Source organism: Convolutriloba macropyga, chromosome 11 (genome assembly GCF_964194025.1).
Source record: "Convolutriloba macropyga chromosome 11, txConMacr16.3, whole genome shotgun sequence".
Lineage (NCBI taxonomy): Eukaryota > Metazoa > Xenacoelomorpha > Acoela > Convolutidae > Convolutriloba > Convolutriloba macropyga.
Window position 1 is genome coordinate 33,644,600 of NC_134478.1, and position 24,296 is coordinate 33,668,895.

The following is a 24,296-nucleotide window of genomic DNA, read 5'->3' on the forward strand; positions in this document are numbered from 1 at the left end:
TACAACGAAAGATTTTTACTTCGTATAAAAAAAAAACAAATTCAATTAGAGTTTGGGCGTTCTCTTTTTGTCATTTTGCGCTTGTTCTCAACATAAATTTCTCCACTGACGTTGCTATTTACGAATCTTATGATTTCTTAAGTTTGTAATATACCAGTACCGAACTGAAGATAACGTTCAGAGTATTCTATTTCTTCCAACTTTTTTTTTTAAAAATGGGGGAATTTAAATGTGAGGCTGGCTTTTTTCATTTTCTTCAGTCAATTTTTCAGTTTTTATTTACGCATCGCGTAGAAAAGAAGATGAATCATTTTGTAGCCCCATAGAGGCTACTGTTGATTTTTATCTGAAATTGTATCGCAGGTTGAAGAAGGGGTGTTGCTTGAAAAATTTTAAGGAAAAGGAAAAGACGATTTAGAGGAGTATCAAACTAATTTAAAATTAAAATTGTCAATAGATTGATAGAAATGGCAACATTATACTTAAATTAATAATATATCTTGTTTAAACAGTTTTCTTCAGTTTCAAAGCAAACTGATTTTTTTTGTTAAGATACAAAAAAAATTATATTCAAAGACAAAAAAACACAGTTGTATCAAAAAAGTGAAAAGATGCTAAACATTATTGAGACAATGGGAAATTTCAAAGGTTCTTCAGAAAAAACTTAAAGTTTCGCCAATTTTTGCGACTAAGCTAAATTCATTTTGTATAATTAATTTGAGAATTGATATAATTGCAAACTCACTGAAATGGCCAAATGTTCGATAGTTGAAGTCAGACATTCGATAGTTGAAGTCAATAGTTTCCTTTCGATAAGTACTGACTTTTCAATTCACCTTCTTTCAATGCTATCAATTCAAGTAATAAAAAAAAAAACAATTTTATTTTAACGAAGTAGAGAAGATTTTCTCTTTATGCGTTCTAATTTGTAGCATCATCAAAAAATAATTTGCGAAAAAAACATTTATGCAACATTTATCAATATTTCTCAGCTGTTTTAAATATAAATTCCTGGAAGCATCTAGAGTTGTTAGCAGTAAGAGTTGTTTTACACCTGAACCAAACAGTGAAAGGTAATTGATATCCAGAAACGTCATTTTTTTCGATTAGAAAGATATAAAAAGTTTCATGTTTTCTCGTCAATTTGAAATAGGCATTGCGGGGAAAAACTTTTGTTTGGGTTGCTTTACTTTGTACAAATTTCGAAATTGTATAACTACAGGGCACCTGAAATGAAAAACTTGAGAGTTAACTTCTTGCCAAAAAGAAAAAACCTGACATAGTAATTGACTATAAGTTTTTATTTCATTTTATTCGTTAACTAAAAATATTCAATACATGCTTTTACACTTGTAGTCTCTGAAAAAAACTCTTTTCTTTTATCTGTATAAACTTGTTAAAGGTATTTGATTACATTGGACTTTTAATCTGGTAAAGTTATATCAACACATTAGCTAAGAATTGTTCTTTTTCTAAAAAAAATTTTTTAAAAGTCGCACTCAAGAAAACCACGGAAGAAATAATTCAGTTTGAGTTTCGAAGAATTGATAGTCAGAAGAGTTTATGGTCTCATAACAGAGCAAAATTCGCAAACACGTTAGACGTATTTGTTTGTTGCAACATTCTGTGCTACGCATAATCTCGCGTGAGCAGTCTTGCTTATTTTTCTGGTTGTACAATAATTATTTCCATTTTCTGTTCAAATTTTGCATACAAGTTAAAAAATGTCTCAGCGGTCTCTGTCGGTCTTCTTTTTGTTTTTCTACTTTGGTTTAAACAAATTCTTTGGTAATTGATAGATCTTTTAAATCATCCAATAGGAGAACACATCGTTTGCGGGCATCAAGATTATCTGATATCTGCCTCGAATCGGAATTTCAGCTGCCTTTGTTTAAAGACAATTGACCCCCATTTAATAAAAAAACGCATACCAAAACTTTCCAGGATTTCAATAGAACATTGAAACAATCATTTGCACAATGCAAAAATTGTATTTCGACATTTTCCGGTAGTTTGATAAAAAACCAATATTAATAAATCAATCGGCCTCATTTTCTCCTTTAAACTATTAAAATATAATAAATAAGGCTCCAAAAAACCTCAAAATATTTTACCACTCTCACACAGATTATTGGCGGATTATAATTCTTTGTTCCTTCAACCTTCAGGCTTCATTGAGAAAAATGACATGTAACTACATATCAGTACAACAGCGTGGTCACTTCTCTTTGCATGAAAATACAATAAGCAGTATGAGCAATATTTGACGTAAATTTGAGCAGAAAACGACAAAAATCACTGCTCGCTTAATTTAACTATTGCGATGCTCCTTTTCTTTTTTCTTTGAGAAATAACAAAGTAAGCATATTGTCGATTTTCGCATTTTACTATTTTGATTTTATTTGCTACAAGTCTTTAATATATCAAAAAATAGTTCTGCACTAGCACTATTTCTCTTAAATATTTTATAAATTAATATTATAAGCGCACTGTACTTCTCGTCAAAAATGATTTGATTTCTGAACATTTGAAGTGATCTTCGAAGAGTTGAAGTTCTTTATTCTATTGTGCAAAGTTTTTTATTTTAATGAAAATCTTTTGAACTGTACATGTGATTCAAGATAATCAGCTTTAATGCCGAAACAATTTTTCATCTTTTCCGTAACTTGAGAAATTTCTAATCCTTCAACCAATTAATCGACAAAAAAATTAATGAAAGTCGTCATTAGTTAATCTCATTAAAATTAAAGAAGCCGTTAAAACTGTTTGTAAAAAAATGTTCACTTAAATATTTCCATAAAACGATATTATAATTTTTGAAGATATTGTCATTCATGGTCACAAAAATTTCATTGGACGGAAACAAGGACCAATTCTAAAAGCAAACCGTACTAGTGCTATTTGCGTTGTAGCTCAGCATTATGCTGTTCTCCAAATTGCAAATCTATAAACCATTTTATTTAGATAAGTTAGCTATCGGATTTGAGCACTCTGTTTCTTCCTCAAATGAAGATCAAATTTCAGGTAACTAAATTTGTCTTCTAACTCTCCGAATCTGTGCCTAAACTAAATCGCAGTGTCACTTTAATGTCGCAATTGCACAACATTAAATGCCAAAATACACAATTTGCCAAGTAACCCAAAATATATCAAATAAGTTACCATATAGCTAAATAGGTTACATGTCAATTTACTCATAGCAAAAATACCCAATTTCAATACCCAATTTGTTGCCTTTAATCTTTTCGGTCAATAGTCGATAACAATTTTTTTGGTAAATCGGTAATTTTATTTTCTGAGTATTTTTGTAAAATGGTTAATTGGCATTTGTTAAAATGTCATCGTACCCTACAGCGAAAACTATGCAGCTATTCGCTCATTAAACAGACAATAAATTTCATTTATACTAAATTCTTCACAATAAAAAGTAGGCTGGTTAGAATTCAATCAAGAGTTATCAGTCATCTAAAGAGTCTGTGGTTTCAGATTAAAGAGTGAATCCTGATCTGTTATCTGATCTGGTTAGTTCTGGGTATATCGTGTTTGTCTTTGCACTCTTTATGTATCTTCGCTAGAACTACACAATTCTTGAGGCCTTCCAATTTGTTGTCACCCAAACCTGTAACATTGACATCATTAGTCACAACCACATGGAGATAGTCTAAAGTTTAAATACGGGTTTAAATTAAAGCACAATACGAGTTTAAATTAAAGCACAATGCTGCAAATAACGATAATTCAATTTTAAGTTTAGTTTATGATTGCTCTTAGTAAAAAAAGTGCTTCCAAAACGATTCGCCAAACATTGCAACTCCTTTGAGACTAACGAAATACTTCGGTTACAAAATCATTAGCATCACGTCAGACAAATTGCTTCCAAATGAGAGAGGAGGCCACAGGGAGTTTTAGACTAAATAGAACTAGAGTGTTCTAAATGTGTTTTAGAGACCATATCAAAGGCATTCCAAATTATTGTTTACGATACTCTGCAGATTCAAATTGCAGCTAACAGAAACAGACTTGGTCCACTTTTGGATTAAGTGGAAACATTCGACTGAACAGCAAGCACAACTGGAAAACTAAGATAACTAAAACTTAAAAACTTAGAAGCAAAGTCAGAAACTCAACCAAACAAACATCAATAAGTACGAACAACTATAATGTGTCAGAATCAACCAACTCAAGTGGCTTCAAACCCAGTGCAACGCTGTTCGAGAGGTCTTTTCTACTGAACAACGTACAGGTCAAGGAGCTCTACCTCCCACAAAGAGCGCAGATTCGCATATAGTCGATGTGACCCTGCAATCAACAAAGTGTACCAGGCAAAGACAACCCTAGTGCGTATTGATAGCAAAGCAAGACAGCCCCAACCCAGCCAGAGAAAACGAAGAGCAAGACGACCAAAACGCGCAAGATCAGTCAAAGTATCATGAATGGAACCAACCATCGCAAAAGTGAAGAGCCGAGACATGAGCCAGAAGAAGTCATGCCATCTATTCCAAGACGTGATCTGAGGGTCGTTGACAGTGCAAAGGGCTTGGTCATAAACCACCTGAGTGCATTTGGGTCATGCAGATTCTCAGTTGAAGACTTTCCACACACGCCCGCAGACTGTACTGCTTCCCCATTGAAACCCAAAGCGTGCTGACTCCTTGGAAACAATGATGCCACCTACTAAGACTAGTGAATACAATTAACAGCCGTGCGCAGCCTCCTGATTATCAATACCCTCCCAGAGCTCCTCAGAAATGTGACGTGCAACGCCCTCACTGTAGCCAAATCCATCAAACCAATTTCCTCATTGGCCAGATATCACAAGGCAAAAAGTCTTCAGAGTGACGGGCAAAACGTTGGTCGCTTAACTTTGGAACATTTCTCCCATTGAAAAAGAGAGCCAAGAGACGGACTTGACTCAGACGGACTGACTTCAAACCACTATCAAACCAATACGACCACTGCCGTAACTGTTAAAACTACCTACATCGCACTCTGAAAGTAGCGGCTTGAAAGGTGAAACTAGAGGAACCTAGGAAGTCGCTGTCCATTCCTATCTATCCGGAAACTCATATCTCGTAATGTTTATATCAAGATGTCTACCTTTGTCAGAGAGTAATCAATGACCTATTATTGGGTTAAACTGGTCGCTTCACCTCATTGCATCTTACTTGACTTTGACTGTTTGTAATGCAGCTCAGAAACACAAAGAAATCTTACCCCCACTTGGGATTTTTAAAGATGGTAAAATGAAACAAATGAAATATCCGCCAGCCATTCGAGTATAGCCGCGACATGGACTTGCCGCAATAGAATAACATGCACAAATTGCTATTTTGAGGCTTCCGGTGTGCAAATTGGAAACCAAAAAAACGCTTCACACGACTAAACAAAAATTAAAACCAAAAGTACAGCAATACAGCTTTACTCAGTCTGCAGCTTTGCAGCTACAATAAACGACCACTTAATGTGAGACACAATGACCTAATTAATGTTTATTAAATCAGATGTCTTCACTTTTATTAATTGTTGTACTTACACCATAGGTAGTCGTCCATCTCCTGTTTGCAAGGGTATTTGATCCATTCAGGGTTCCGGTTGAAGCTCTGGGTGAGTTTTAAGTTCAGCCCACCAGTTTGATCACCCTCTGAACTACTCATTGCCTTTCTGAAATATACGAACTGATCAGCAGCAGAGATTCAGCCAGAATGATTTCATGAATACACTTTAATTTCGCTCTATCTTCATTCTACAAGCTAAAAATATGTATGAATAATTAAGCTCTAGATAAGGGAGTAAACAGTAAATAGACGCGTCAATTTGTCTATTGATAAAAGTCTACTTCAAGTAGCGCTGACTTGTCAATATTCACGACTCTTACAAATCGCACATTGATCAGCTTTTCTTTGATAATACAGCAGGTTAAGTTGAATAAGATTATGTAAAAGTGCGGTCATATATCAGCAAGGATGGACTTTCAAGAGATGTCACATTTTAAAGTCCAGTTGCATAGACAGTATTTATATGAGTCCATGTTGGGTCTTGCACTGTTTGTAGATGTCATTGAAGGCAGTACACAAGGAGAGATCTCTCTGAGTTGATGAACAGTTAATGAATTGGTCCAGCTCATATTGACAAGCATTTTGCTGTTGTTGAGGTTGTTGGGAGTATGCATCTCCACCTCCATTGTGGGCAGCTGCCGCTCCTATTTAACAAACAATTGTATCATGGTTCAATTTGATTTTTGAGCATAACAAACTGTTTCATAGCGTTGAAAATTTTGAGCTCTTAGAGAAATATACCCGGCAGATTGCCGGAAAATAGCCACTGTTGATTCCCATAAGCAAGATTGGGATTGAAGAAGAGAAAAAGCTAGTGAAAAAAAGGATTTTTCTACAAACAATTTTGAAGTACAAACTATTTTGACGTCATTTGGGAGCTAAACAAACTCCTGTTTCGTAGTGAGACCACACAGGGGCTATTATCAATACCAACGAGCATTAGAGATGTTAACTAAGAACAAAGTTCGAGTACCGGGCATCTAAAATTGGGCTTTATGGGTTTATCCCATTTCTATTTCTGATATCGTTTATTGATACTGACTCTGTTTAGTTTGAATTGCTTTGCTGAGCAACTGCTGTCTAAAAATACTTATAGCAGAATGAAAGAAGAGTGAAACCAGACTAGAGAAGTCAAATAGATTTCACGCAAAATGTTGAACAAGTTGTGAACTAAGGGAAAGCGAAAAAATTTTATTCGACGAAGTAAAAAACATAGCAGGACAAGTCCTGACGTACAATTCAAAGAATTTTCATTGACTAAACAGAAAACTAGACCTCGAACGGCCGATGAATGGATTGGGAATACCATTTAGAAAAAAAATCCGATCCAAAAAATCGAAAAAACAGAAAAAGGGTGAAATTGCCGCATGTGAACAAAAAACTACTAGCGAGAAAGCGAATTTTTTGTTCAAACACCGTTTTCTTCCTCTAGTTTAGAATCAGAGGGAGAAAACTTCACGCCGCAAAACCACTCGCTTTTTCGCTCCACTTCCTGTTACGGCGTGACCAAAATCACTACTACAACTTGACTTCAAAAATCATGAAAATGTGTGAAAGAAACAAAACCGGAAGAATTCCAGAAACGAATCTCGAAGTGAAATCCATTTTAACACCATCCAACTACTCATCAGACAAAACGTGCCTCCACTAATTTATGATTATCTTGAAAGAAAACCATGAAACAAAAAATTAAAAATAAAATCACATCTGTTAAAATATGATAAAAAATCTGATCAAATTTTGTTATAAATTGAGATCCAGAAATAACCATCTCTGCCGAAATTACTTCATCAAAACAACTAGTCCTTACTAAAAACCACTTATATGAATTTTTAAAAATATACTTGAGGCCAAATTATGAAAGAGCTCTTAAAAACAACTTGCACTAAAAAACTGGGAAAAGTTAATAAATTTTTTAATATTACAAAAGCATATAAATCCAAAGAAAAATTCTTTCAGCCAATAGGGTATCCATATGCTCCCAAAACAATAAGCAAGTCATAATAGGTTAAGAAATTTGTCCAAAAAAACAGAAAAGAAATGAAAAACTGCAAAAAATTAAGAAAAATAGTTCCAATTTTCGCTATTTTTGTCATATTTCTCAACAAAAAAATGATTCATATCAACAAAACTGTCACCAATTGTTATCTAAAATTTGCTCAAGAAGAAAGGGTTTTTTCAATACCCGTTTGCGCCGGGTATTGAACAATCGGAAAAAAAACGCAAAAATTAGCCCGAAAATCAGCAAAATACATGAAAAATCTCCGAATTAGAATAAAATTTATATGAATTTCTAGAAGACTTCAAACCAATATCAAAACCAGCCTCAAATTAGAACAAAATCATAATCAAACCTCTTAACCAAAAAATGAAAAAAACTGCTTTAAAATGCCGCACATGAACAAAAAAATTTTGCTCGCTTACAGAATTTTTTTCACACCTCAATTTCTCGCCTAGAAAACAGCGATATGAACAAAAAAACACTCTCTTTTCGCTCCACTCTTCATTTTGTTCAGCAACAAAATCACTCCAATTTTTTTTCACTTTTTCATTTCCCGCTTCAAAATTCACTCCAATAAAAATGATTAAAAAAAGGACTTCTCCAATACTCCTCTCTTCGAGTCGTAAAAAGACAGCGCCCCAATACAATTCAAATTTTTTGAATTTAAAAAAAATTAGGAGCACTATAACAGCCGGTTGAGAAACTGAGGCGGCTATTAATTATTGAAGATTCAAATGCTTAAGCTAAACTATGTTCTGATGGTCAAATGAAACTGTCATCCCACTACAAGTATCAATACGTGACAGAAGTATCTCCATGATATTTGAGCAATGAAAAAAATATATCTCCAAGTTGGGCAATTCCTTGGAGCATAATCGATAATGAGAACATTTTTACCAGATCCTCCTCCGGTGATGGCATGCCCAATCGTGTGACCAAGTGCAACCCCGCCTGCAGTGGACATCATATTACTCAGGAATCCCCCTCCTCCACCTTGTGCAGCTGCAGGGGTGGATGGCTGCTTCTGTTGACTTATTGGACCAGCCACAGCCGTGCTTGTTGGACGAGCTTAAACAAGTCCATATTTATCAATTAGTTCAGTGTTATTGCCAAGAGTTATGTTGGTCTAAAGCAGCCACGCTTCCGAAATGAGGCTCCCCATCAGTCCACTCTAGAAAATGCTATTAATTCGAGAACCTTTTTGCTACAGCACGTGTTTTTTTATTTTAAACAAAATTTTCAGAGATTCGAATGGTCTCGCAATCCAAACTGATTATCAAAGTACCAGTAGCCCACTTCAAAGCTCACTAATTAGTTCTCGAACAATGACAAGACATGATATCTTCTCCATGCAAAAATGGACATACCCGGAGCTGATGGAGTGGCAACTGGCTTTGATCCAAACATTGGCCTTCTTCCACCTCCCCCTCCGCCAAATCCTCCGCCTCCTGATCGGCGACCCATGTACGTTCAAACGATTATGACAAAGATATCAAAAAACTGTTTTCCTGAGAGAAGAACTCGGGCAAATCTTGATCAAACAAAATCTGAAAAAAACTTAATAGTAGCTTATAGTAGTCAAAACAAATGATACCTAAGCATTATATAAAAACCGATCATTGTTACCAACTTCTATCCCCAATGTGAGATAAAACCACGTATATTTTAATCTTCCCCTAGCTAGTTTGTACAAATTGTCAAAGAAACCGTACAAATGACCACTGGCATCACGTACAAATAAAAAAATCCGCCGTTTAGGCTGTAACAAAAAAAATGACTGAAGGTTAACAACCGCCCTTCACCTCATGAAATTATCTCCTCAAAACAGTTTCGGTGAATCGCATACTTAGAGTCTATTAAGGCGTTAGGCTCTAAGAGAGCTACTCAGCCACTTAATGGACTCCGGGCTTTACCTGATTATCCCGTTTTTGGGACGAAAAGTTAGCAGGGTCAGACAAAAAATCAGTCAATCGAAAAATGTCATTTAAAAACAACAGGACTAATATAATTATTACAAACTTCGTTTTGAAACGAATTACAAATCAACACTCCCATTGAAAAATGTTTTTGTCAATTGTTTCCAATGAATAGAAAAAAAGAGACTGGAGAACATCTTGACAACTTTCAAGGAAGTTTACATTGCACCGAAAAAACCGGTAAAATCACAGAAAGGATATTTAAAAATACCCATTCAAAGAATGAATTTGTTTCTCCCCAGCCATTTTTTTCAAGCCTAGTATAGTAAGGATTTAAAACTGCTCCTTGCCTGATAGTTGTCAAGTTTCATCGGTTTATCTATTAATTTTGCAAAGAGATGAAATGAACAGAAGCTGAATATTACAAAAAACTGAAATTAAAACAAGCGTTGCTCGAAAGCTACAAAAAAAAACAAAAGACTACCTCCATTTGACAAATTACTCTCGAAAGGAGGTTCAAAATCGCCGTTCAAACCACTATTAAATGCCTCCTCAAGCGTTCCTACGCAGTTTTGCTGAACCGTATACTTCAAGCATATTAAAGTCCTAAAACGAAGACTGAAGGAATTATTGTAAACGTTTATTTCACAATAATTCCTACAAACTCCGTTCGAGAATAATTAATAATTGCAATTCATTGCATTTGCAAAATGGATATAACAGCAAAAACATCACAACATAGCAGGCAGATTGCCAGAAAAAAGCCGCAATACCTTCGTAGATCTGCAGACTCAAAAAGATGGTAAAAGAAACAGACAAAAAGAAACTTTTCAAACATGTTGGGAAATTATATTTTAATAAAGAATCCACTCAACTTTTTGCTGCTTCTATTAGCTGCACTCAAATACCCTTCAATTAGAGTGACACGCACTCATTTGAACTTATCTGTTTGAATTAAAGTAAAGAAAAGCCAATTCCAGATACAAAAGGTCATTTTTAGAGTGAAGTAAGTCACATGTGACCAAGAACTTTATCACGCGAATGAACAAAAAACGCTCAAAACAAAGCTTGAAGAAAAAAAGAGTGAAAATGACGTCACGCACACAATTCAGTCAAAATTGCATGAACAAAGATCAAAAAGCAGACTTCAAGTTATTGTGACGTCATATGGTCGTAAAATTCTTTACGACGAAAAAAACAGCAGGACAAGTCCTGACACAATTCAAAGAAATTTTATTGACTAAACAATGGCTAAAAACTGGACTAGAATGGACTATGAATGGATGGTTAAAACCATTTAGAAAAAGTCATATCCAAAAAAATTCGAAAACATACAAAGCAGATTGCCTAAAAATAGCCGCCATCTATTTGCGGCAATAACCTCAAACAACCATCCCAGCTAGGACAACTTTGAACTTGAAGAATCCAAAATTTTTTATCAACTTTTCGCTCAAGTTTTATCGCAAGATTTTAATCTTGCAATTTAGTGTCCAAGGTTCTAAAGTGATTTAGTGATTTATTAGCTACTGGCCTGATGCTTTAAAGGGTCTTTCCCATTATAGCCCCCCCCCCCCCAGCTTAGTGGTTATATAACCAATATGGATTGGATAATTGAATTAAAAATTATTTGTCATCAGCTACTATCTGCGTTTTTGGTCTTCTGTTTCGTTTCTTCTCGGCCAATTTTTCTGGGTTGATTTCTTTTGATTCTTCGAGGAGTTCTGCCTGACCACCACTTATTTCATTGCTCATTTTACTGCTATCGTGACTTTCACTGGCAGTTTGGATAGTCGACGATTCCTCTTGGAGTAAAAACAACTCGTCCTCTTCGGCGGAGTATTCTGCTAAGGAGTGTAATGTAGTGAATGCGGACTGTTGTGAGACTAGACAGAAGGCACCCACTGTTATTCTGTCTTCAACTGAGAGGAAATTGTACGTCGCCAACGCTGTCTCTGTTCTCTGAACCTACAAGCAAATCAATTCTGAGTACTCATTTCATTATCTTCAATCTCAGCTTTCTCACGATTTAGAACATTTGCTGAAAAATATTTTCTGACTGCCACTCTAAACGTACTTTATTTTTCAGTCAATTAAGTTTTTGAAAGCAACGATTTTTGTGATAGCGCATCGAGGTTTTTAATTTTTGGACTTTGTCTTATCTGCCCACCGTTCAAATTTACTTCCTCGCTTAATCACTTTACTTGCTTAATATATCACTAGAAAGCCACTATAATAGGGGGACAAAAACTGGAGATCTAAATATTAAAAATACACTGAATCATTAGGTTTCGAAACTGATTATTTTCAGATAAATCATAATGTATCTAAAACCCACCTCAACAGAAATGTTGGCCTCCTTCAACAGCTCTTTACATTCTGGTGACAATGGCACAATATGGTCTCCAGTTCCCAACACCAGAATATCCGGTTTAGGATGTAAAAGGGTAAACAATAACAAACTGGATGGATTGATCTCTTTCGCATCGTATATCCTCCAGTGGAGAATAGCATTAGGCAGCAGTATCATTGGTCCAAGCACCTAAATCAACATTGCGCACATTAATTAAAATTTTAAACGCTTGATCTTGCCCTTGTATAATCAATCAAACCCTCAAAATTTTATAGTATCACAGTTTTCACAACACCTTTTAACGTTCAATAGAACAAACTTTTAATTATTATTTTGATTGATTTAAGATTGAACAGTTAAAGCTGCACATTGAGCCGAATGCATTAAAAAAGATATAGAGCAGCAAGGAATATAGAGCTCGTGACTACATCAATACCGTCAACATTTAATCCAATAAGCAGCGTGTAGATTGCAGGAAATGGTCAGAAATGCACCTGTTTTGACGTAGCAAAAGGATAATAGCAGCCAGAGAACCGGAACTGATCAACTGTAAAATGTAACATTAAAATTACCAAATATAAGTACCATTTAAAATCTGTCTGAAACCGTACACTGCTCAATTCAGCGTACGCAAAAAATTCCACCACTGATGAACAAACTATAAAACTTTTCCTCAGATTACCTATACTTTAAGTGACTTAATTGTTTTAGAAACAGAAGAGAGAAAATGCAGGTGATGAAAAAATTACGATTGCAAAACAACATTGCAAGCCTAAAAACTAAAGGCACATTACACTACTTCTTTATCAATGTACTGAAACTAGAGGCTAACTGCTAACCTCAGCATTATGATAACCTTCCTAGCGAGACCACATGTTATACTGTGTACAAGGAGAACGAACACTTTGGCAACACAGCAAGAGATTGCAGTTAAATAACATCTTCTTCAACTTGAATAGCAGTCTATCTAAAATATCAAAATTCATACCAATCTTTAGCACATTGATCATAAAAATCTAAATCAAGTAGCAAATGAGATTGAGACCACGCAAAAACACAATAAATCAAATATCGGTCAGTAATATCTAGAACCTTTAACGCATATACCTTCAAAAGGAAGGACACCTAAAAAAATTCAAGAGAAATTGATTTTCTAATACTTGTAGTGCGGTCTCTAATTGATCGCAAGTAAAAGTACCCTTAAGTACTGCAAAGCAATCCTAAAGCAGGTTGAGATATCCTTAAGTCCTCCAATTAAATTTATTAGAGAAAATATTGAGACAGGACATTTTAAAAGGGGACAACGTTCAGAGAGGTGAAAATAATGTGTGACCAAAAACTAATCGCACGAATGGTAAAAAATCAGTTCCTTAAGTATGCATGCATTCAGTTTACACAAGCAATTCAGACAAAAAGAATCATGTGAAAAAAATCTCGACGGCGAAACAAAAATGCAAGAGAAAACCGATTATATCTCTACCCAGAATTCACTATCGCATTTATTAAACAAACGAGGCTATTAGGAAGCCATGAATCAAAACAGAAAAACAATCATCCTGAAAATACAGTTTTACCAAATCAAATTCTAGTTGACATGAATTTTAAGTACAAGACTTCAAAAATATAGGCACAATATGTCAACTAAGGACTAGACTGGCCCTTCTGAAATAACAGTAATCTCATGATACACAAATAATTTCTAACAGTAAAAGAAATGCACAATAATTTCAACTACAGCGGTAATTATCATTTAATCAACAGAACTAACTCATTATAACCTCAAACATTAAATAAAATTAGAGGGATGGTTCATATGAGAATTTGAGACATAACTGACAACTACAGGTCAAAAAAAATTACACAAATAAACTGCAAAAACGCAAAAAAAAAGATTTTTTAGCTTTAGGCTGCAATTCCAAAGACGGGGAAATCCTTGAGCAGTCGAGAAGCTTCTGACCGTCAGCGGAAAGGAACCAAAATACATCGAGGAACATCTTTTGACGTAACAGAGGCAATGTTTTCGCGAAAGACAGCTTGGAATCAGATAATAGTCCCAGAAAATATAACGCTAGTTGATTGATTTATTTTACGTTTCTCTAAAAACTATTCAATCAGTTTTCTCAGAAACCGAAAAAACATTTTTTTTCAAAATTGATTGTCAGTTTATTGCGTGAAGCCAGTCGCAGACACAAAAATCTGTTTTTCAAAAAAGAAACTCAAAACAAATTGAATTTGATGTACGACAGCAAGTTTCATCAAGACAAAAGAACAAGATTCCAATCATCAGCCTAATTGATATTAACAGTGTAATCGACAATAGAGAAAAACATAACCGACTAACGTCGGGCGAATTGCTCTCAAACGACCGGCGAGCGGTCTGCTTCGTCAGTACCTAGCCACTGTTTAGTGAGGTTAGCTTTAGCTTGATTGAAGGGGCCTTGGATTAGGCTAATAGACAATGACATCACGCCACATAACAGCCGCTGAAGTGCGGCATCAAAAGAATTAAGGAGAGAGAGCTTAAACGTGAGCGAGAAGGAGAAGGAAAGAAACGCCAGCCAACACAGAGAGAGCTACGAATTTTTTCCATGATGAGATTCGACTCTACATTTTCAAGTTTCTAAACTTGTTAGTAACTAAATCATATAGAAAAAAACTGAGTGCAAAATTCAAAAAAGGTTCCACATTTCGCAGTAAAGAAAATGTTCAAAAACAATTTTTGTCTCCGGATTTTTGAAATGTAACCCATCCGCAATACTTAAAAAGCTTCGTTGGCCTGTAAGGATCGTTAAACTCAGAAAAGGACAAAAAAATTCAAAAATTTTAAAAACAATTGCAAATTAAAACAAAATCTTGCTAAAATTCGTTATATTAATATCTTCAGAACACCATTTCATTGTCTCAAGCGACCATCTAGTATGCCTATTTCATGCCTTAAACAGCTTCACTGCCTCTAAAGATCCAATCACTTGGAACTTGATAATAATTTTTCAAAAATTTTTAATTTTTAAAACTCGAGTTATTAAACAAATGAAAACCATTCCATTAACTTTAGAAACTAAGCAGCAGCTTAGTATCAAAATTCGAAGGAGGCTTCTTGGCTCTTGAGGCTGGAAAAACCTTAAAAAATAAAAAACAATTTAAAAAACATGAACATTGCCAAAATTTTTTCAAAAAAATGCTAAAACTCGTTAAACCTTAAAATCTTTAAAAATACTCCATTGAATCTAGAAACTATACAATAACTGGTTATCAAACTCTAGAGGAGGTTTCTTGGCTCTTGAGGCTAGATAAACCTATAAAATCACAAAAATTGTCAAAAAACTTGAAAAAATTGCAAGTTTTATAAAAACAAATCTATAAAATTTGTGATATTAAAAGGTTGAAAACCATTCCATTACCATTAAAACTATGCATTCACATATTATCAAACAATTAAGCAGGTCTTCTGAACCCTGAGGCTGAAGAATCTTGAAAAATGACAATAAATGTTCAAAAAAATTCGTGATGTTAAAATCTTAAAAAATTCCATTACGTCTAGAAACTATACAGTAACCTAACATCAAACCCTAGAGGAGGCTCCTTGGCTCTTGAGGCCAGATAAACCTAAAAACCGACAAAAACCTTAAAAAACCATGAAAAAATTTGCCAAGTTTTTTTCAAAAAATTTCAAAAATTCGCGAAGTTGAAATGTTGAAACCATTCTATTACCACTAGAGAATGTGCAGTAACCTATTATCTAACCATAAAGTGTGTTCCTTGAAATCTATGGTTGATAAAACTCAAAAACTTGACAAGATTTTTAGAAAAATGACAAAAATTTTCAAAAAGCTTGAAAAAAACTGTGAAAATTTGTATAAATTTGCGTGTTTTTAGCGAGCGGTTGTTTGTCAGTAGCTAGCCATGGGGGATGCTGACGGGGGTGGCAACAGCGCGGTGGGGGGTGGGTGGCAACAGTGGGGGTCAACAGTTGGGGGGGGGGGTCTTCAACCTCTAAGAACCGCTCTTCACACCATAATTATAAGTCTACAAAACAGTTTGAGCTGAAAGCCTCTAAGAGCACTTAATGCCCGCTGGGCGCTACCTGTTATCCCGTTTTCGAGGACGAAAAGTCAAAATCGCCGGACGAAAAATCGGTCAAGCGAAAAATCGCATTAAAAAAAAGACCGACAGGACTAATATAATTGCTACAAACTTCGTTTGAGAGCAATTAATCAGAAAACCAAGATCTGAACCTTGTTTTACATCACGTTCGGTCCTTTTCACTGATGCTCCATTCTTATCCTTTCGGTCAACATATCTTTCTATATACGTTTATGGTGGGCCCCGATACTACAAAATTCAAGAGTGAAGCATGGTCAAGAGTATCAAAATATTAACGTAGATCCAAAAAACGCTTGTACAAAGAGATTTACCCTTCAAGTGATTCATCCAAATTACTTACCAATTAAGATATAGCATTGCTTGCATGCTTGGATCGTTGCATGCTCGGATCGAAAATAGATTTTGATTCAAAAGTCTGAAGACCGAAAATGTTAAACCTTAAAAAGTAATTCTGTTGTGTTAAGATGATCACATTGATGAGCTTAGCAACTTCATGCCAATACCATTACTTCCACCTTTATCTTAAGTGTTTGAACACATAATGTACGACAGGATTGTAAACATTTTCAGTCTTCAAACCTTTGAATCAAAATCCCTTTTCGATTCAGTTTTCGATCCAAGCATGCAACGATCCGAGCACGCAAGCAATGCTATATCTTAATTGGTAAGTAATTTGGATGAATCACTTGAAGGGTAAATCTTTTTGTACAATCATTTTTTTGGATCTACGTTAATATTTCGATACTCTTGGCCATGCTTGACTGCTTGAATTTTATAGTATTGGGGCCCATTATAAGCGTATATAGAAAGATATGTTGAACGAAAGGATAAGATTCCAGCATCAGTGAAAAGGACCGAATATGATGTAAAACAAGGTTCAGATCTTGTGGCCAACTTTTTAACAGACGTTTCGATACGAGCTGTTTTACTGATTAATTCAAGCTATCTAAGGTAATTCTGCTAAAAAGTTTGGCTGTATGATGAAATTATTGTTTCATAAAATTTCAAGTAAATTGTTACTTAACCGAACCTTTTTGAATTTACAAATTAAGAAGACAGCTTCCTGCAGATTGGAAACAATCTAACCGTTGAAATCGTTGCAATCTTTAGTTTTCTCCTGCCTGAATTAGTCGTTCACAAAAGAAACTTGAAGCTGTAATTGTTCAGTTAAGTATGTATCATACAGTCTAGCTAATTCAAGCAATCGTAATTTGTCCTTTTTTCACAATTTCGCTTCTACCGGTTTCTTATCTAAATTCCTTTTCGTGGCGACAATTCAGGTGTCTTGCGTATGAAAAAAAAACAAGAGAATCTGTGCATTGATTACTGGTATGATTTATTTCGGCCCAATTCTGCGTCAATAGCAGTTGAAGACATCAAAATTTTAACCTGGTAACGAAATTATCGAGGAAATTATAATTGCTTCGAGGCTTTTCGAGATGTTTCTCACAATAAAACTTCTTATTCAGGTTCACTATTACAGGATGATCATTGCGACAGATTATTGGTTGTGCTCGTTACTGTTTCGCGAGTACCTAAATTCTTAGTCAAGACTTCTCAATAATAGGATTGCAATAAAAAATTATAATAACCAGCAATGCGATTTTCTTTAGTAGCTCGATATTGAGTCTACAGCAATCATTATGTTCTTACTTTTAAAAACGTAATGATCAGCACTTTTTACTCTTGTTTGGAGAAAGATGTGCTTTGTCAATTTCAGGTGGATTATAAACAATGAAAGAAGTGAAAACCATATCGGCCACATACAACCCTACAGCTTCAATAGTTGGAACATGTAGCATATCAAACTTGATATCTTCCAAATGTAAATAGCAATTCCATCTCCATTCGGCCATTTCTGCATTTAACAATGGACTTACTAAGGCAAACATTTCATTTTTGTCCATTGAAATTAGCTATGTACTTGTACCTGTATGATAGTAATTCAAGTGTCTTTTCTCTCTCTCTCTGTGTTTCAGTTAGAGTGACGACAATTCGTTTTTCATTGAGCGTAATAACTAAGAGGCTAAGTTCATCAGAATGAGAAACAAGTGACCTAATGTTAAGCTAAAGAATGTTGATATTTCATGGCATTAAGTTAATCATTTAGCCTTAAACTTGAGTGCATTATTAGGTATTTTACAAGCAAGCTCTTCATCAAGCATTGATAGTAATTGTTGCCGAGTTTCAGCTTCGCGCAATCGTTTGTAGCTTGAAGGTTAGGCTTGAGTTAGAAGTTATCTGCGTTTCACATGGTATAGAATGTTTGCTTCTAGTCTGAACTAGGGGATGATGTTCCAGCTCCAGCGGGCTCAAGCAAATTGGTGAAAAGTGTTGATTACTATTCATTGGAATTTTTTTGAGAAAATTTTTCTCGTAGTCGTCAATTAATTTTCACACCTTTTCCTGCTCTACGAAGTATGCTATGAGAAGAGTTTCTCTTTTCTCTCTGCTCCTTAATTTGTATATCAGCAAGGCCTAAATCTTACCTGGTTGCTGTCATTGAGAGTGAAACCTTTGGATGAGAATGAAGTTATCAGGTGTGTATCCGGGTGTTCTCGTTTGAGAAATGAGATATACGATTTGTCATACAACTCGTCCTCTTGATAAGCTAACCGACTCAGATTTCTTCTACAAACATTAGCATACGTTTTGCTGATATCTGCAGTTTTGTGTCTTCTACATAACTGCGCCGTTGCGCACAATTTTGAGATGAAAACGGTTGGAATACAAGATCGACTATAGCGCCGTTTAGTTATCGTCGATGTGAGGTCAGGCATCACACTCAGACATTGCGTTGGTTGGGCACTCCAGGGCAAATAACTGGACGGAGGACATTTTCCAATTGAGTAGCCAATTGAAGACCACGTAAACAAAAATCTTGCTGACATGAACAAACAAAACAAATCTAGAACAACACTCGCTGGAAAAATGGTTATGCATCATACATCAAAATCAGTAATTATTAGAATTTATCATTTTTATTTAACTTTCTCTAAGGCGTTTTGATTGTCTTTTTCAAAGTCTTGAAGATTAAAATTTGGATTGCAACGACGATTTTGAAACCCAATTATGGCACATTTTTAGACATATAAAAATTAAACGCTCACAGAACTCAATAGAATGCGCGGTGGTTACTCTCCACTTAATCAGTGGTGGTTCTTAGAAAAAAAGTTATTGAATTAATAAATTCCATTATCACTGTCCACATATTTGCATATGTTAATATTGAAACAGTTAACAACTCAAGTCTTGAACTATAATTCGGAGTACTCTATATTGTTGTGTTGGGTGCCGAATGTTAATCGTGATCAACAGTAAGTTTCCTTGAGCACGTTAGTAAAAATGAAGTATATTCGATAGTGTCTAGAATCTTTAGTGATGTCCGTCTACTTTTCCGTATTTTTTGTGGACCTCTTCTTCTAGTCCATTTAGTTTCATGTAGTACCAAACGGCCCCAGAGAAGAAAACAATGCAGATTGGGTACAGCATGGCATCTGGAACTGGGTCCTTGGAAGCTCCAGCCATTCCTCTCTTAACAAGGGCTAGTTTGGATGGTGATTTGGACTGGAACAACAGTTGGCGAGATAATCTTGAAAATACCATTATAACTGATTTGAAGGCAAACAAGCTCTGAAATAGAATTTTCAATAAATTTCAATTTCAATTTTCTACACTGGCCTAAACATGAAAAAATGAACCAGTAACTCACTCCGCCTATTTTAAATTCCGCTCGTCTCAGTCCTATCTTGAGACTCAGAGCAGACTCCGAAAACTTTTATCTATTTCTTATTAATAGCGATTTCGATTTTTTCATCAATTATCAACATTGCAAACTCATCAACACTTCCGATCACTTAAACTATCCCACATACCTGCTTGTACGCTTCCATTAACATTGAGTCTATTCAAAGCTCCAAAGAGCTGCAGAGGGACATACTTATCTCAAGCTTTACAATTTCAACTCGTTTTTGAGGACAAGAAGTCAACAAATTTTAAGATGAAAAATCGATGAAGTTAAGAAAATAAAGTCAAAAATTGCACACTTTGTTTGAGCGTACTTAGTAAGCAGACAGTCAAAAATTTTAGGATAGAGCCTTCAAAAAGAATTTTTCAATTCATTGAGACAAAAAAACTGCTGATTGTCAACAAGGTAAGGGAAATATCTAGCAAAGAAATATTACTTAGTATTACTACTTTTGCAACAAATGGTCCGTATGAGGTGGGTTCTTGAAAAATTAAGACTGATTAGTAATTTCTCGAAGACTATAAAAAATTACGAATGTGCAAAGATAAATGCGTAAAAAATCTGTTTACATTTCACAACTGCTAAATAAGCAAATTGTATCTTCAATATTTTGTAGCTACAGAATTCAAAATTAATTGGTACAAACAGAGCTTTAAAAACCTACTAGAGCTTTAAAAACCTACTACTTATAGACTGCGCACCAGCAGACAACATAACTGTTTCCCTAAAGATTAACAAGGGCGTCAAAATTGCAAAAACAGCTGAAAAAAACCATTTTCCAAAACATTGGACATGATAATATTTACAGCAATGACAAAAATCAAAATTAGAAACCTCATTAACATTCCAAGCTATAGATCAGCAGCAGCAGTATGTAGACAGATTGAAAAATGGACTGAAATCACCAATTAGAAAGCTATCAAAAATGTATGAAAAAACTCAAAACACTTGATTCAATTCACTAGATAGAATTTATTAGCAGCAGATATTGTTACGCAGTCTTTTTATAAAACTAGTTTCTCATGAAACTTAGACAAACATGTGCAGCCACAAAGGCAAAATTTAACATATAAAAACAAATGGTTGATCAAGTCAACCTGGTAACAAACCAAAAATCTGATGAAGAAAATCGACAAAAAAAGTCCGAATCACCCTACATCATAAAAAATGCTATCTCTTAATCAACTTTAATCGTGTAATAGGAAACTGCACAACAAAAATAAGAGCTTTACGCTCACTTAATTTCCTGTGAGTGACTAACATACTCCCTTCAGATTGACTTTTAATTTAAGGTTACGATGAAAATCAAAAGATTGTGAGTTACGGGCAAAACAAACTTCAAACAAATTTTTAAATTTCAATCAAACTTTGGTATCATTTAAATTTAGTTATGGGAAAATACAATTAATCCAACTAGTCAAATGTGTGAAGAAAAAATTGCTGGCTCAACAAAAAAAATGTACTCTCACTTTCGCCATTTTCTTTCAGGATAAACAGTTGCTTTGCATTTTGTCGAACTCATTCACTCCTCACTTCAAGCATTAATGTTTGCCCCACTTGTCACGAATGCAAAACGAAGCAATAACGCCTTTTCGCGTCGGACACAGACAACGCCTACAATAAATAAATTCTTTCCTTCGAGTTGCTTACCTCCGATCTCAACATCTCAAAAACAAAAATCCAAACCTCTAAAATAAAATAGCTGCTAACAAAAAATCTGATTTGGCATCTTATTCCGGCGAAGTGTACGCGTGCCGACTAGTAGAGTTCTAACAGAACTACACAGCGGCTGGACTCCATTGATCTTGGTATTCACCTAATTATATCGTTTCTCAGAACGAGTCAATTCCTGGTAATTTTTTTTGTTCCGTATGCTGGATTCCTTCTTAGATTAAAACTGCACTTAAGCAGACGATCAAAACATAGTTTTACCAACTAACAACGGTCTGACCCAAACATATTTCTCTCTAACAACAGGCACTTTAGATTTAGACAACTTCGAAGAGGGAGGCAGATAGTAGTAGCCTGGTAAGATGTCATGAGATGTTTTTTAGACCACTAAAGATTAAGAAGAAAAAAAACAATTTTTCGCACACGTCCGATGAGACTTTTAGTGGTTAACTGCCGCGACTTACGTTAGCAGCCTAAATTATGAATGGGTGCATTAAATCACATGAAAAATAATGAAGGTGTTGAACAATCACCCGAAAAGTCAAACTGCGCGAACAACAACTTTATCAAACTTCGTGAGAGCCATAAAAAATAAACCGACTATCGTCTCACGAATTGCTCTTGGACGACAAGCGGATCGATTAAATTTAGAGTAAGGCTTAGAAATTTTTATGGATGCAGAACTCGCTCCCCAGAGGGGTTCGAGCTTGCAAACTCCAGAATGACAGTTTCACATCTCGCCATTACCCTACACAGGCATGGCTACTTCATCGCTTAGAATCGCCTTCCCGTTATCAGCAATCTTTATTTGGGAAGGTAACCAATTGAGATCACGCAAAATTCAAAAGTCAAGCGTGAAAAATTACTTGGAAGTGAAGATTGTTCAAGAACAATGCTAAAACGGTCTAGCAAGAATTTTGCATAAACGAAACGCACAAAATTACATCAGTGAAACGTCAACATTTTGCTAACATAGCCGGCAGATGGCCGGAATAACTGCGAAAGAATAGACCTGCGTGTCCTATAATAGAGATAGAAACAGAGACAGATCTGAATTGAAAAAAATTCGACGCCGCTCAAAAAGCTAGGTAAAAAACATTCAGCGATAAATTAATGAAGCTTGCTGAAATTCATCCCAAAGAAGCCTTTTATTAGGGACCTTTACTGCACATATGAGTTCCTTTGACCTTAAACAAATTCAAATTAAACTTAAGTTTTGAAGTGCAAAAGTCATTTTATTGAGTGAGGCAAGTCACGTATGATCAAAATCTAATCACGCAAAAAAAAACTTTTGCTAAAGAGAGTGAGAAATGACCTCACGCGCAAGTCAAATGCCGTCAGTGAGGGGAAGAAGTTATTCGGAAAATTTGACTTTTTCAGCTTTGCTGTGTGAACAAATGTAAAACGAAAAAAGAGCGTCAGACGACGAAACAAAAAACATAGCCGGAAGATTTTCCGGACGCGACTCGAAGCGTCAAAACTTCGCTAACAAAACTGTAATTGCAGCGGAAGCCACTACCTTTTGTATTAAACCATTAACTCACTACCTCTCCAGGTCTGCTCTAAAAATTGGTGAAACTTAAACCACTGTCAACAAAAGAAACAAAATGCAGCAAAATTTTATAATATTGAAAACGTTTGGTAACGTTAAAAAATCCAAAATAATTAAAGTGTTCAAAAACCTGATAGCCTGAAAAAGCTGGCAAGGTTATCAATAGCCCTCAAATAATTCATGATTCTAATCTGAAGAATATCGCGAAAGCAAACGGCAGATAATAATCTTAGAAACTAAGTTAAATCTTCAAAAAATAAAGCTCAAATTTGAGAATCAGAAAACACCTTTAATTAGAGTTCTAATCACTGCGATTAAGACAAAAAACAACACATACATACTATTCTTTTTTATACATAAGCTAGACAACATGATTTCATACTAAATCAAAAATAAAATTGATCAAAGAAAAGAAATAAGCAGAAGAACAATATTCAAAGGCAAAAAATCGTTTAAATTAATACCAAGCCTGAAGAAAGCTAGAGTAAAAAGTCATAAGTGGAAAATGTGGAGGAAACTTGCTATCAAACTCTCAGTACTGCCTTTTGTTGAATGACAACGATTGCACTCCAAAGAAATGACGAAAATCTAAGAAAAAGCTCGTTCATTTTTTGCAACTGAAAAAATCAATATACCAAAAATAAATTTAGGTGCCAGGACAAAGCTAGAAAGATACTAAATAGAATGTGCAGAATATGGGCACAATGTAAGGAACACCGTAACAAAAAGACTTTCTTGATTTTTGAAAGTTAAAAATCAATTTAAAAAATTCAAGAAAAACGAATACATTTCATTGTTCAGCATTTAAGACAGAGAAAAGATAACTAGTCATCCGATACAAAGATCTATCCTCCTGAAGAGACCAAAAAATAGGAAAAAGCAGAATTCATAAATAAACATTGAAACATTTTGCAAAAAAATGGTCAAAGAACTTTTAAGTTAAGACTGTATTTATGAAAAGTTTTAACTGTTTTCTCAGAACATAACGCCAAAAAATGATTGAATTTTTATTGAGTCCCTCATGTCCCTCATGTTGCACAAAAAACGTTCTAGTAACAATTACAACCAAAATACAAAAGAAAAAATGACAAAAATCGGGAAAAAAACTACCAAAATCGGATTTGCATATGTACAATTTTATGCAACAAACTTATATCGAGGTAGAAAGAGGCGTTGGGTATAGTAATTATCAAAAGGAACTGCCATATTAACGGATTTTTGACAAAAAGACGGTTAAAAGATCCGAAAATGAAGAAATTAATAGAAAAAAGGCCAAAAAAATAACTAAAAAATGAAGAACTGTGCCAATTTTGAACTTGAAACGCATCTTCAGGCTCTGCAAAACAATGTGGCATCAACTTCCGAGGTTGAAATTTCAATTTAGTATCGAATAAAAAT

At 34.9% G+C, this 24,296-nt stretch overlaps 2 protein-coding genes across 2 annotated transcripts in view; both read right to left on the reverse strand.

The window, feature by feature from the left end:
* Positions 1-3,391: 3,391 nt before the first annotated feature.
* Positions 3,392-24,296, reverse strand: part of LOC142349906 (uncharacterized) — a 419,533-nt gene continuing 398,628 nt past the window's right edge. The window contains exons 2-5 of the mRNA XM_075401752.1: positions 8,925-9,105; positions 8,455-8,625; positions 5,534-6,199; positions 3,392-3,619 (exon numbers count right to left, since the gene is read on the reverse strand). Of these exons, the coding sequence (XP_075257867.1) occupies positions 6,015-6,199; positions 8,455-8,625; positions 8,925-9,021 (453 nt within the window). The 5' untranslated portion in view covers positions 9,022-9,105 and the 3' untranslated portion in view covers positions 3,392-3,619; positions 5,534-6,014. The remainder of the gene's footprint in view (positions 3,620-5,533; positions 6,200-8,454; positions 8,626-8,924; positions 9,106-24,296) is intronic.
* Positions 11,071-24,296, reverse strand: part of LOC142349904 (uncharacterized) — a 412,979-nt gene continuing 399,753 nt past the window's right edge. Inside the window, exons 2-4 of the mRNA XM_075401749.1 lie at positions 18,417-18,834; positions 11,809-12,012; positions 11,071-11,438 (exon numbers count right to left, since the gene is read on the reverse strand). Coding sequence (XP_075257864.1) covers positions 11,097-11,438; positions 11,809-12,012; positions 18,417-18,818 — 948 coding nt within the window. The 5' untranslated portion in view covers positions 18,819-18,834 and the 3' untranslated portion in view covers positions 11,071-11,096. The remainder of the gene's footprint in view (positions 11,439-11,808; positions 12,013-18,416; positions 18,835-24,296) is intronic.